This window comes from Gekko japonicus, unplaced genomic scaffold, assembly GCF_001447785.1.
Source record: "Gekko japonicus isolate JY-2015 unplaced genomic scaffold, Gekko_japonicus_V1.1 scaffold1341, whole genome shotgun sequence".
Classification (NCBI taxonomy): Eukaryota; Metazoa; Chordata; class Lepidosauria; order Squamata; family Gekkonidae; genus Gekko; species Gekko japonicus.
Window position 1 is genome coordinate 141,166 of NW_015169817.1, and position 15,360 is coordinate 156,525.

Consider the following 15,360-nt stretch of genomic DNA (forward strand, 5'->3'; position numbering starts at 1 on the left):
AGGGCGAGGTATAAATCCAACCTCCTACTACTACTATTCTTCCAGAGAAAGGTGGTGGTGGGGAGTCTATTCCATTTGTTTCCAGCCTCACCTCAGCCACCCTTTTAGAAAAACATTAATCCCACTGACATCCTCCCCCTCTCTAAACCCCACCCCTCCTAGGCTCCGCCCCCCAAATATCAAGGAATTTCTGAACCCGCTGTTGGCAATCCTAGCTAGAACTGATTATGAGGCTGAGTTTTGTAGGAACAGAGATAAATTGTATTGCTATGTAATGATCTGTTGCATGGCTTTATGATTTCTCTTCTGTATACGTATTGTATCTCAATAATTTTTTTTAGTTCACTTCAGGTAAACTACTGCGTCAATGTTCCTCAGTGACTTAGCATGACCCATTTGGGAAAAATAGGACACAGAATTACACCAGGTACACCAACTAGCTGATCTAGGAAATCGACATAACAAAAGAATAATCAAACAGCAGTGGTACAGTGTAAAAAAATGTTCAAATCAAGACCCATTCACAGTGATTTCTACTTTTCTGCTGTTCATCATCGAAATCAATACGTTTTCTGATCCTGACAAAACCCATTCAAACCATTAAAGTTGGACTAGATGAGCGGTGGCTCAAGTGGTTAAGACGCTGAACTGAAGACCGGAAGGTCGGTAGTTCAGCAGTTTGAGAACCGAGAGCCGCATGACAGAGTGAGCTCCCGTCTCTGGTCCCAGCTCCTGCCAACGTAGCAGTTTGAAAGCAAGAAATTGCAAGTAGATAAATAGGTACCACTTCGGTGGGAAGGTAATAGCGTTCTATGCACCTCGGCGTCTAGTCATGCCAGCCACATGACCACGGAGACGTCTTCAGACAGCGCTGGCTCTTCGGCTTGGAAACAGAGATGAGCATCGCATCCCTAGAGTCAGATTTGACTGGCTTTCGAGCAAGGGAAATCTTTACCTTTACCTTTATTAGATAACCCTGGAGGTCCCTTCCAACTCTACGATTCTATGAAGTTTGACTCAGCTAATGAATCCGAAATTCTTCTGCACTCCTAATCAAGTATTCCTGTTGAAGCTGAAAGTAAATGAATTCTGGGAGATAGCTATCTGCCCAGGGATGTGGAACGATATGGTATCATAGAATCACAGAGTTGAAAGGGGGCATACAGGCCATCTAGTCCAACCCCCTGCTCAATGCAGCCTAGAGCATCCCTGACAAGTGTTTGTCCAGACACTGCTTAAAGAGTGCCAGTGATCAGGTACAGCCTGATCTTGTTAGTTCTCAGAAGCTAATCAGGGTCGGTACTTAGATGGGAGACCGCCTAGGAAGACTTTGCAGAGCAAGGCAATGGCAAACCACCGCAGCTCAATCACTTGCCTCAATGATATTTTACACACGCAAACACCATTCTGACCTAATAGGGGGAAAAAGAAAAGAAAATTACTTGCATCCTGAAAGATGGTAGCTGAAAATTTTGAGAGGCAGTCAATGGCTGCCACCATCTTGAGGAATTCTTTATCTTCAACTGAAAACCGAAGTCCAAAAGCCACAGCACAGATCACATTGGAGACGGAAATAGTGATGGGCACTGAAGAGTCAAATGGTTGCCCTGCAAATAAAGTTGGTTGCAAAATATTAATATTTTCATCCCCTTCTGTGAATACTCACAGTGAACGTCATTAGTGAAGTTTGGTAGGAGAAAGTGACTCCTTTGCAATCTTAAGACGTGGTTATATATTAGAAAATATTTTAAAAGCGTATCGAGGTATTTTCTGAAATGTACAACGTATACAAAGTTTGAGTCCAGTGGCACCTTTAAAGACCAACAAAGTTTCATTCCAAGTGTAAGCTTTCACGTGCAAAGCACACTTCTTCAGAAAAATGTTGAGAGAATTGATACCATTTCAGGAATCAATTCTGGGGAATTTGGGAGGTTCAGGAATCCTCACCTCCTGAAAAGTTCTCCAGTTGGGGGTGGGGATTGAATGAGAAGCTCTCTGTGTTTGTACTCACAAGAAGAGCTAGAGAGGGGGTTTGAGTGCATCTACTATGGCCCAATCCGCATTTGCTATGTACAGCTGTTAGAACATAAGAACATAAGAGACGCCAATGTTGGATCAGGCCAAAGGCCCATCCAGTCCAACACTCTGTGTCACACAGTGGCCAGAAATACCAGGTGCCATCCGGAGGTCCACCAGTGGGGCCAGGACATTAGAAGCCCTCCCACTGTTGACCCCCCCCAAGCACCAAGAAGACAGAGCATAGCACCAAGAAGACAGAGCAAGCACCAAGAAGACAGAGCAAAGCACCAAGAAGACAGAGCAAAGCACCAAGAAGACAGAGTTCTGTGCTGCTGTGGCGCCGGCTGCCTATTTGGGTCAGTATGAAGCTCTCCTCGGTCTGCATCAGGATGCAAGTTGTTTAGGGAGAGTATGCGAGAGAGGGGGGAGGAGCGACCACCAAGGGGCACCGGCAGGGTCCTGCACTCTACTTCACTGCAGGGAGGAAATAGCACCTGTGACCCCCCCCAAAAAAGTAAAAGTGATGACCTGGCCGGGGAGGGGGGAGGAAAGACAGAACGAGATGGGTAAAAACCACAAAACACACAGGCATGTTGTTCTGGAGACTGCCCTCCCAAATGTTCCCTGGCTGCTTTTAAATGCAGACAACTGGATTTTCAGCTAACTTATTTCCTTTGTGACAATTTGTGTATCTCCTTAGAAAAGATGGGGGGGGGAATTCAGCTCCAGTTGTCTGCTTTTTGCTCACAGCAGCTCGACGGTGGAGAGAAGCAGTTGTACCACCTTAAAACCACATTCAGATAAGGCGGTGAGACGCCGTAGTGACCTCGGAGTAATAAAATGATGCAGACAGCCGATGCTGAGATGAAACAATAGGAGAGCGGGTGCGGCATGAAATGCAGACAGAAATTTGTGAGACGGTGTGAGATCATTGGCACAATGGTGAGAAATACCAATGCAGACTGGACCTATGTTTGTCTGTATGTGGTGGAGATGCCCACTGGGGCATTTGCTGTTAGGTGGTTGACTTTTTTAAAAGGTAGATACAAAAACAGTCTTTCAAGCCGATGAAGAGACAAGGGAATTGGAATGACTCCATTTCAGATTAGGCTTGCGGTCCCTTTACCACCTTCTAACCAGATGATTTACCATGTTGAATTTGATACAGTCACACTCTGAAATCATCAATTTATTAATTTAGAGAATTAAGAACATAAGAGATGCCAATGTTGGATCAGGCCAAAGGCCCATCCAGTCCAACACTCAATATCACACAGTGGCCAGAAATACCAGTGCCATCAGGAGGTCCACCAGTGGGGCCAGGACATTAGAAGCCCTCCCACTGTTGACCCCCCCCAAGCACCAAGATGACAGAGCATCACTTGCCCCAGAGTCCCTATCTATACCTTGTGGCTAATAGCCACTGATGGACCTCTGCTCCATATGCTTATCTAATTCCCTCTTGAAGCTTCCTGTGGCAGTGAATTCCATGTGTTAATCACTCTTTGGGTGAATAAGTACTTCCTTTTATCCGTTCTAACCCGACCGCTCAGCAATTTCATGGAGTGCCCACGGGTTCTTGTATTGTGAGAAAGGGAGAAAAGTACCTCTTTCTTTACCTGCTCTTTCCCATGCATAATCTTATAAACCTCGATCATGTCACCCCTCAGTCGTCTTTTCTCCAAGCTAAAGAGCCCTAAGCGCCTTAACCTTTCCTCATAGGGAAAGTGTTCCAACCCTTTTATCATTCGAGTTGCCCTTTTCTGCACTTTTTCCAAAGCTATAATATCCTTTTTAAGGTGTGGTGACCAGAATTGCACACAGTATTGCAAATGAGGTCACACCATTGATTTATATGGTCCGACCTCATAAATCATATGTTGCTTTTTTGTGGTCAACTATCTTCTTGAAGGGACCTAAGGAAAATCATTTTGAAATCACAATAAAACGCTAGAGGGCACATTTAACAGCTTGGTGCTTCTCATGCAGGAGAGGCAGGAGGACAATGGAGGGGCCCCAATAGGGGAGCCAGTTTGGTGTAGTGGTTAAGGGTGTGGACTCTAATCTGGGAGAACCGGGTTTGATTCCCCACTCCTCCGCTTGTAGCTGCAGGATGACCTTGGGCAAGCAATAGTTCTGTCAGAGCTGTTCTCTCAAGAGCAGTTCTGGAAAGAGCTCTCTCAGCCCCACCGACCTCGCAGGGTGTCTGTTGTGGGGAGGGAAAAAGAAAGGAGTTTGTAAAATGCTCTGAGACGCCGAGTGAAGGGCGGGATATAAATCGAATCTCTTCTTCTTCTTTTCTCTTCTTCTATAGAGGAGGAGGAGAAGGAAGAGAAGAAAAGTTCGTTTTTATATGTACTTAAGCAGGGGTGAGAGAGTTCTGAGAGAACTGTGACTGACCCAAGGTCACCCAGCAGGCTTCATGTGGAGGAGTGAGGAATCGAACCTGGTTCTCCAGATTATAGTCAGTCACTCTTAACCACTACACCATGCTGGAGACCCCTTGCCTCCCCACCTGTTCCCCACCCCATTAACCCCAGAGCTTATTTGCAGGAGATTCTAGTTTATAACTGATATGGTAACTTCTAAGCTACTGGTTATTTATAGTCCAGTGTGGCGGTGCTGACTTATGGCGACTGCACAGGGTTTCCAAGGCAAAAGACGTTCAGAGGTAGTTTGCCATTTCCTGCCTCTGTGTCATGACCCTGGCATTCCTTGGAGGTCTCCTATCTAAATGCTAGCAAGGACTGACCCTGCTTAACTTCTGGGATCTGATGAGATTGGGCTAGATTGGGCAATCCTGGTCCAGACATGATCCAGTGTACAGGTAAATTAATCCAGAGTTAAATGAGAAATAAAAAATGGCCTACAGGAACCATTGGTCAGCCCAGTTTCCTGACATCATATACCTTTTGCACATGCAAAAGTCTCAACAAGCTGATGGGCCTCCTCTTCTATTTGGTGCTCCACGCCTTTCTTCCCCAGTCCCAGCTTCCGCATGGTGGCTAGCCCGAACTTCCTCTGTTGCTTCCACGTGTGGCCATTTGAGAATATAATACCTAGGCCAGGAATAATCAATGAGAAATTAGTACTGAAAGAAATTACGGTTCAAAAAGAGTTTAACTTAGCCTAGAAAACATATTGAAAAGCTACCCCTTCTCTACAAACCAGACAGCTGCAATGCTGATACAGAACCAGTCCCTGGCCCATTCTGCATCTAGCGTTTGTTCCACTGTTTTACCAAACCCACGTTGGAACAGAAATTCCCTGCTACATTGCATGCCACTTTCACTTTCTTCGATTGTCACATTTTATGGTAGCCTCCACACTGCATGCCAGTTTCTCTTCCTTTGATCTCTCAGTTTTATGGTACTGTCTGCATAGACTTATGGCCATTCAGGGGTGACTCTGCAGTAAGTACAGCATTGGGCCAGGGTATTTGAATGTGGCTTTGTGCCGCATCTTTTTCTGTTCCCGTGTGGGTTTGGTAAAACAATGGAGCGAATGCCAGATGCAGAATGGGCCCCTGTCTGGTTCAGTGACATGTCTCAGATATTGACCAGTTCCACTTGCCTTCTGACCTGATCTGTTCATTGTCTTTTGTAAAAGTTGTCTCAAAGGCCTAATTTGCATACAAAGACAGCTAAGTGTATTTTGTTGCCAGCGTATACCCGTAATTGTGGTATGAATGGGAATATAAAGATTTTCATGTATAGGTTTTTCCTTCTTGATTGTTCATATTCATATTTCTCTGGTTTTTATAGACTTCTTCTTTGAGTAATATTTTATTAGGATGTTAGAAAGGCCTGTTATATAGAAGGCTTTCTTCTTGTAGGTCTGATATTGCTAGAAGACAACATAATAGGTACAAAGTTCATGATTCTGTAGTTCTTATTGAATATTATTCCCATGATGATGATATGATGATGTCAGTCCATGTATAAAATATCATGTATTTCCTGAATATGTTCAGAATATGCTCAAGAAGAAGATGAAGAAGAAAAAGAAGAAAGTTGTCAATTTATGGTTAACTATTTGGTCTAATTGTTTTCCTATTAATTGAAGCATATTCCCTGAATATGCTGAGCAGAAAGTAGTCCGTTTTGATGGGTCCTTTGGCCTAACTGTTTTCCATATTTCATTACAATAAAATACAAGAACTTCCTCCTCATTTGACTTCATTTTTGACATGGAATCTAATATGTACAACATAATGATCAAGAATGTCCACTGTGAGAAAGCACCTCTAATTCTTCAGCCAGTTGTGGTGACTACAGCAGAACCAAGTTGCAGGAGAGAGAGAAAAGAATTAAAATGACAGAATATTACAAAAAAAACCCTTTGCCTTGCAAAAGGAGGACCTCAGAGACATTTTGGTAACAGCCTTAGCACCACTGACTGGCAATGAAGCGGAAAAAATAAAAGAAGAGATGGATTTGGCTTATAGAGCCTATTCCAACTTCACAAAGAAAAATAAGTTGCCAGCGGAAGTGGTAGTGAAATTTACAAAGCAACGTCTCCGAGATCAGATTTTAAAGGCAGTTTCAGCAACACCCTTGAAAATTGGAGATCAACCGATCAGGATTCTGAAAGATGTTCCATTTGAAATCAGAATGAAAAGAAAGGAATATAAAGGTCTGACCATGTTCTTACAAAATCATCAAGTCAGTTACAGATGGTTGGTGCCCGAAGGATTGGTCTTTAAATTTAAAGACAGAAGAGAAAAGATAGACTCTATCTTCAAGGCTCAAGACTTTTTGAAGAGGCACGCCAGTACAGAAGAAGAAGCAGAACTCGCCAAGTGGATGTCGGGAGCCAGCGGAGAAGACAGCAGCTCGGAAGGAGAGGTGAAGGATGAGGAAGTTAAAGGAGCGCCTGGCCCAAAGTATAACTTGAGGGACAAAAAAGGGAAAGACCCCAAAGTTTAAAGATTATTTCGGATAATGTTTTAAAAGTAATACTAATCCCAAAAGAACATTACTAACATGTTAACTGTTCGGTTTCGAAAAAGAATGAAGAAAAGAGGATCGTCCAAGTACAGAAGAAGCTATTGACTTTAACTTTAATTCTAAAGGATTAATATACTAATACTTAACATCACTCAACACTTTTCTTTATCCCTCTATAGACCCTCCCCAATTTTCTGAATTGTAAAAGCAAAACTTCTCTCCTTTTTAGGAGAGGGAAATTAAATTAAAAAAACCCTTTGCCTTGCCAGAACTGTCTGCAGCATGCAACCTGGGAATCCTAAGGATGCCACGGCAGTCATAAAGTCTAAGGAGGCACCAGACAGTGTCGGTGTGGACATTGAAACCCACCAAAACAATCAGTTTGGGAAAGTGCAAGGCCCACTCCACCTTGCCTCTACCAACCTCAGCTGTTAAAATGGGTGGACGGTAAACCAACAAGACACGCACCCTCTCCCCGACACCCCACGCCAGTCCTACACATCCAATGCCAACAATGTTTGGTGCAGGAAGCCGTTAGAAGGAGAAAGTATCTCGAATGAGAATTGCTGCCCCACCCCCACCTCATCTTCCCGTTCACGGCTGATAAAGGACCGAGTATCCTGGGGGAGTCAGCTGAGCGAGAGCCGCCGCTTCATCCTCGTCCACCCAGATCTCAGTCAAGAACGCCAGATCAAAATTGCAGTTTCTAATAAATCCTTCAAGGGAGACAGCCTTATTCATAATCGATCTGACATCGCACAACATCAAGCTTGAAGAGGGGGGTGAAGACGTCCAGGTTTGCACATCATCATACCTCGGGATGGGAAGATTAGAAGGGGGCCGAGCATGTCCATATCCCCATCTCCTCCTAAATCTAACTCTCTGCCCACCACCTGTTAGGCACAACACCGGGTCTCTGTCTGAGTTACGATGGGGGAATTAGCTAAGAGACGGTTTGCTTGATAGGTGCGCAAGCTAGGGGTCGCACTCCAACTATACCAGAGTCAGAACCCACTCAGAGTTGCACAGACAACAGACAGGAAATGTCTTTTGTGAAATTTTATTAGGGTTAAAAATATAACCTTAATACTTTCAGCTAACCAATGGAATATCAGACACACACACCAGAGAGCTAGGAAATAAAGAGGTGAAGTGACCTTATAGAGGTCAGTGACAAAAGAGGGTGAAGCGAGGAGAAGAAGAAGAGGAGGAGGAGGAGATTGGATTTATACCCCGCCCTTCACTACCCAAAGGAGTCTCAGAGCGGCTTACAAACTCCTTTCCCTTCCCCTCCCCACAACAGACACCCTGTGAGGTAGGTGGGGCTGAGAGAGCTCTGGCAGAAACTGCTCTTTTTTTCAAGAACAGCTGTGCCAGAACTATGGCTTTCCCAAGGTCATCCAGCAGGTGCAAGTGGAGGAGTGGGGAGTCACACCCAGTTCTCCCAGATTAGAGTCCGCACACTTAACCACTACACCAAACTAGGGGAGGTTATAGCTACCTTCCAAAGGGTCTGTGGTGAAGAGAAGCAGGCTGCTTGGCCATCAAGCACATCTGAGAAGATCCAAAAGAAATGGGGGATCCAGCCAGTATGCATTCCAGGAGACTGAACCAAAGATGGCTGGGTTTGGAGTCCTGAAATAGGAAAATTGTGCCTTTGGGGCAGGGGGCACAATGGGGAAATGGTCTGTGAGGGGCTGGGATGGCTGGTAATGGCTCTAGAGGAGTTTTGGACAAAAGAAGTCCAGGTTGGGGAAAGGAAACCTTTGTTGGCAAGGCATTGGGCGATTGCAGAGTCTTGGCTCCATTAATGGCTGTGTTTTCAAGAAAACAACGACAATCGGCTGTGGCCAGGGTGGTCCCAGGATCGACTTGCGAAGTCCAGAGGTGCAATTAGGGGATGTAGAAATGGAATGAAGGTCCGTTGACACTCTCGGGGTGATGAGATTAAGACATTTTCCTTTCCGATGGCAGATACGTGTCTGCTCTAGACTGTTTCTAAAGTGATAGCTGATTGCGTCAGTGAGGCGGTCCTGAGCACATGGCTGGGCGGGTTGGCACTGCACAAAGATAGGGCCATATTTGCCCTGTGCCAACTTTGGCCCTAACCTGGCCTGGGTACCAGCTTTATGTGGCAAGAGGGGCACAGTGTCAGAGTCCCACACCATCAGTCTCAGCGACGTTCCGTCAAAAGGATCGAGGTTATCGAAGACTGTCAAGGCAGGCCATCTGTGCGTACATTCTGTGTTAGAGTGAACCCAACCAGCGGGAGTGAGGAAGATATACTGCATTCAGAGATGGGGGCCATGATGGCAGTAAGCCTATCAGAGGTGCAAGCCTTGCGTGCTCAAACTAACGGGAAGGTTCCTGTGGAGAGTGAAGAGCATGAAGCACTAGATAAGGCTCAGTGGCAGAAGTGAAAGCGAACATTCCAGGACATTGAGATGCTCACCCAGTGGCTTCCACCCCCCCCCCCAGTGGTAGTGTAGCTGACACTCAGGCTAACATACCATATTTCCCACCTCCCCATCTTACAGGGATTCCATGGCCACCTGGGCACATTTTGTAGCTTACTCTGGTTCCCCTCTCCACCTGTGGGAGGATCTACACCAGTTCGGTGTAGTGGTGGTGTACCCAGGCTCCAATCTGGGGGAACAAGGTTTGATTCCCCACTCCTCCACTTGCACCTCCTGGATGACTTTGGGCAAGCCATAGTTCTGTCAGAGCTGTTCTCTCAAGGGCAGTCCTCAAAAGAGCTCTCTGAGACCCACCTACCTCACACGGTGTCTGTTGTGGGGAGGGGAAGGAAAGGAAACTGTAAACTGCTCTGAGACTCTGAGTGAAGGGCGGGGTATAAATCCAATCTCTTCTTCTCTTCTTCTAACCAGCTGTGCATCAGATTTATAGTGGACACAAAAAAAGCCACACACACAATCAACCAAACCCACAATAATCCAAGCCATGCTGTGGACCTCCACCCTACCCACCCTTGTACTCAATACCTCCCCCCCCCAGCCATGATTTGCAAGAGCTGTTGCCTCCGTTGAGACAAAGCTGCAGCTTCTGGACTCTGCCTGGAACTTTTCCTGATGTTCCCGCAAAGCACTCCCAAGCACCCTGCCCTGACTTAAGAACATAAGAGAAGCCAATGTTGGATCAGGCCAATGGCCCATCCAGTCCAACACTCTGTGTCACACAGTGGCCAAAAACACCAGGTGCCATCAGGACGTCCAGCAGTGGGGCCAGGACACTAGAAGCCCTACCACTATTGCCCCCCCCCCCCAGCACCAAGACTACAGAGCATCACTTGCCCCAGCTATAAGAATGTAAGAGAAGCTAATGTTGGTTCAGGCCAGTGGCCCATTCCGTCCAACACTCCGTGTCACACAGGGGCCAAAAGTACCAGGTGACCTCAGGAGGTCCACCAGCGGGGCCAGGACACTAGAAGTCCTCCCACTGTTGCCCCCCCCAGGCACCAAGAATACAGAGCATCCCTTGCCCCAGACTGAGAGTTCCTACCTATACCTTGTGGCTAATAGCCACTGACGGACCTCTGCTCCATATGCTTATCTTCAGTTATTATTTCCCAGGTAATTAACGCTGGCATGCCTCTAGCAGCCCGGTGGGTAGGTACTCACACAGAGGGTCAAATATTAATATGGCTTGGATTATTTTGACAAATGAATCCCAGTTCAACACAGAAGGTGGGGCCACTGTTTCCCCGATCTTTTATGCTTCCCAACAACTTACCCTGTTCTTTTCCTATAGCTTTCACGAAAGGGGTCACCGGCCGATCGGCAAAGTCATCTTCATGGTTTATCAGCCCTTCCTTCACTGCTTCATAGCCAGACAGGACAATTGCAAGGTAAGGTCCCAGCCACAGCGTGTAAATGTTTCCATATTGTTCAGCCAGCTGCCATTTGTGTCAAAAGAGACAAGAGGTAAACATTACATAAAGTCGGCTACTTTGTCCGAGTGTCGCAGGTGCAGTTCAGTCTTCTTAGCCTCTTCAGCTCCTGGCCATGCGACCCTCTCTTCCCTGCCCATTTCCCTTCTCCAGGGGTCATTTCGTAGAAAAAGAGGTGCAGGAGCTCATTAGCATAACTCATTAGCACAACTTATTTGCATATGCCACACCCCCTGACATCACCGGAAGTGTGTCAGAAGGCAACACCCACCGCTCAGGCGCCCCTGGACTGTTTTGGATTGCTAGATATCGGGGGGGGGGGGGCACGTCGATCTGTCGTGGCAGAGGAGGGAGAGCTTGTGCCTGAATAAAACCTGGAAGGGTGCCCGTGGGCTGTGTGGGACGGGGGGGCTGGTGGGGGGGGGGGCTCTGCCACTTACCTGGCTGCTTCTTGCTCTGACTGAGGGCTGCTGGGAGCAGGGGGTGGGGCTTGTTGCATGTGCCCACCCCCTGGGCTTTTTTATTGCTGGAGCTCCGCTCCTGTGCGCTCCTGCAGGAAAGGACCCCTGCCCTTATCTCAGATTCCTGCCTTTCTACATTTTTCTCTCCTTCCTTTCCAGAGGTGCAATCTACTTTCTCAGCATCCCACTATAGGCTTATCTTAACTATAAATTCATTTCACTTATGAAAGCCAGTTTGGGGTAGCGGTTAGGAGTGCAGACTCTAACCTGGGAGAACCAGGTTTGAGTTCTGACTCCTCCACATGCAGCTGCCGGTGTGACCTCGGGTCAGTCACAGGTTCTTTCACAGCTGTTCTCTCATGAGCAGGTCTCAAAAGAGCTCTCTCCACCCCACCTACCTCACAGGTTGTCTGTTGTGGGGAGGGGAAAGGGATTGTAAGCAATGCTCCCTCTAAGCTGTGGAGTCTTGTGAGCAAAAATTCTACTTTGCGAGCTACTGGCATTAAAGTTGTGAGTGAGCAATTTGGCGAATGCATAAATTAGTTTGCTCTGGAGCCATCCTTCCTGAGCTGAGACAAAAATGTGAGAGCCGAAGGCTAAAAAATTGTGAGCCGGCTCACACGAACTCAACCTTAGAGGGAACACTGATTGTAAGCCTCTCTGGGACTCCTTCAGATAGTGAAGGACAACTTATAAATGCAGTCTCCTCCTCCTCCTCCTCCTCCTCCTCCTCTTCTTCTTCTCCTTCTCCTTCTTCTTTCTTCCTGGTGAGGATCCTATGAAGTAGGGCTGAGACCACGTGATTGGCACAGGATCACCCAGCAAGCTTCTAAGACAGAATGGAGATTAGAACCTGGGTCTCCCGGATCGCATTCCAGCACTCTGACTGCTACATAGGGATGGGCAAGAACCAGCTGATGAACTAAAGTTCATCACAAAGTTTGACCTGTTTGGGGTTCACAAACCTACTGGCATGAAAGTTGTGAGCGAGTGATTTGGCTGCTGCATCAATTAGTTTGCTCTGGAGCCACCCTTCCTGAGCTGAGATAAAAATGCGTGAGCCGGAGGCTAAAAAACTGTGAGTCAGCTCACACTTGCTCAGCTTAGAGGGAACACTGGCTAGGACGTGTAAAAGCATGCACGTTTGTTTAGACTCTTATTAGGTTTAATTATGCGTATTCACATCTGCTAGGCTGCTGTGGGATGGGCGTGGTTCATAACTTGCTATTGGAGGCTATGTGCTTTTTTGAAAGCCAACCTTTGGAGACTGCTTTTGAAATGCTAGGAGGAGATAAGAATGTTAATGAGGCACTTAATGCTAAGGCGTGTAGTTAGAAGGCTAGACTTCCTGGGTGGAAAATGCATCCTGATGATAGTTTATTAGGGCTGTATTGGCTCTTTTACTCTGGAGGGGCTGTTTTGCAGCTGAAATGGATTCAGCATTACAGTAATATGCATGAATGTTAATGGGGATATTTTTTTAAAAAAATCATGTGAGCGTTATTGATTTATTTAATTATTATTTATTTATTTATTTAAATTTATAACCCACCCTCCCTGCGAACAGGCTCAGGGCGGCGTACAGACGGGGCCAATGCCCAATATATAAAACATTAAAATTGCATTTTAAAAACATTCAATACAACATAAGTGCTCTCCACAATATCTAATAAGGGAACAGAGTGCGAGTTGGTAATAAAGGGCTAGGACAGATAGTAATAGTCGTAGACAGATGGTAACAGTTGTGGCGGCTCCTACTCAAACGCTTGGCGGAAGAGCTCCATGTTACAGGCCCTGCGGAACTGTGATCTCCTCTGGGAGCTCATTCCACCAGGTAGGAGCTGCCACCGAAAAAGCCCTAGCCCTAGTCGCCGCTAGTCTGGCCTCATTGGGGCCTGGAACCACCAGGAGATGTTTGGTCCCGGACCGTAGTGCTCGTTGGGGAACATATGGGGAAAGGTGGTCCCGTAGGTATGTCGGACCCTGGCCATCTAGGGCTTTAAAGGTGAGAACCAGCACTTTGAAGCGAATCCGGTATGCTATCGGCAGCCAGTGCAGCGCTTTCAGCAGAGGCTGGATGTGTGCCCCCCTAGGAAGGCCCATCAACAGCCTGGCTGCAGCATTCTGCACCAGCTGCAGCTTCCGGATTTGCGACAAAGGCAGCCCCATGTAGAGAGCGTTACAATGGTCTAGCCTCGAGGTGACAGTCGCATGGATCACTGTGGCTAGGTCGTCGCGGTCGAGAAAGGGAACCAACTGCCGTGCCAGCCGAAGATGGTAGTGGCTGCTACCTGGGCCTCCATACATAATGTGGAGTCCAGGAGCACCCCCAAAGTCCATCAGTGGCTATTAGCCACAAGGTATAGATAGGGACTCTGGGGCAAGTGATGCTCTGTCTTCTTGGTGCTTGGGGGGGGGGTCAACAGTGGGATGGCTTCTAATGTCCTGGCCCCACTGGTGGACCTCCTGATGGCACTGGTATTTCTGGCCACTGTGTGATACAGAGTGTTGGACTGGATGGGCCTTTGGCCTGATCCAACATTGGCATCTCTTATGTTCTTATGTTCTTATGTTCTTAAACTCCTAACCTCCGACGCTGGCACCAAAGGCGCCCCCTCGAAGGTCGGGAGCGGGAGCTCCAACCCCAAACCACAACGACTCAAGCCCAGGAGCCGGGTTTCGCCTCAGCTGACTCAGTCGGAGCCAACCAGCTACGGCTTGCAACGCCCGGTGCAGATCTTCTGGGCTGGAGTCTGACAGGCCGCCCAACATCAGATAGAGCTGGGTGTCATCCGCATATTGATGCATTGATGTATTAGTGTATTATTGAATTGATACAAATGAATGACAAATGAATGATGGATGGGGGGGAAAGTAATTTTGTAATTTGAAACCTAGTCCCTTGTTGGATAACATAATGATTGCACGATGATCATATTGCTGTTGAGCATGGTAGGATCTGAGCCAAATCCCCCTTTGGCAGCAGAGGCCGAAGGTATCCCACCATGGGGAATCAATCTGATGTGGTAGAATACCATCACTGTGCTTGTGGTGCCTGCCCTATTGAACACAGCCAACACCAAGGCCAGGAGTACACGACATCACAGTTCTGGACAGAGATTTACTTGGAATCCTTCACAGGTCTCACAAGCTGAAACCCTTCTGGTTCTCATTTAGATCATTCTTCAGGAGTGGGTTACCTACAAATGTCAAGAGCCAGTATGGAGTGGTGGTTAAGTGCGCGGACTCTAATCTGGGAGAACCGGTGTAACAGGCCAGATTAACTCCCCGGCCAGAGTAACCCCGGGGTTACTCTGTCCTAGCCTAGAATAACCCCGGAGGGGTTATTCTGTCCTAGGCTAGAATAACCCCAGGTTAATCTGGCCGGCTGTAACAGGCCAGATTCACCCCCCGGCCAGAGGAATCCCGGAGTTACTCTGGCCTAGGTTAGAATAACCCCCCCCCCATTCACCCCCCGGCCAGAGAAACCCCGGGGTTACTCTGGCCTAGGCTAGAATAACCCCCCCAGGCCAGATTAACCCCCCAGGCCTGCTTTCTGGGGCTGCTGTCTTTTCCTACTAAGAGAGATACTTCCCCAATAACCAGAGAGAACCACCTTCTGTTGCCAGAGGCGCTGCCTTTTACTCTTGGGAAACCCCAATACCGAGGGCGCCCCACTTATAACCTGACCCAGAGACCCACAGGACTCAGGCCAAGGAAGGCACCCAAGTCCCATGATGATTATCCTAGTGACTCTGCAAATGACAGCCTGAAGCAGAAGACACTCAAAAGACCACGTGAGGGACCAGACAATGATGACATCAACATCTCACAGAGACGCCAGCAGATGAAGACTTTCAACCCACTACCAAGTTCTGTAAGAAAGCATCTTAGAACCACTCTTGGCCTTTCATTTGTAAAGCTTGTGTACTGTGGACGCACAAGGGAGCTTGGGCATCCACGACGTATGTATAAAACCAAAGGTGATGGGAACTGCTACTTCGGGGCCATCAGCTACATCCTG

General features: G+C 47.3%; 1 protein-coding gene across 1 annotated transcript in view; it reads right to left on the reverse strand.

The window, feature by feature from the left end:
- Positions 1-15,360, reverse strand: part of LOC107115474 (cytochrome P450 2J2-like) — a 59,088-nt gene that overhangs the window by 26,443 nt on the left and 17,285 nt on the right. The window contains 3 exon segments of the mRNA XM_015417193.1: positions 1,482-1,607; positions 4,929-5,078; positions 10,719-10,881. Of these exon segments, the coding sequence (XP_015272679.1) occupies positions 1,482-1,607; positions 4,929-5,078; positions 10,719-10,881 (439 nt within the window).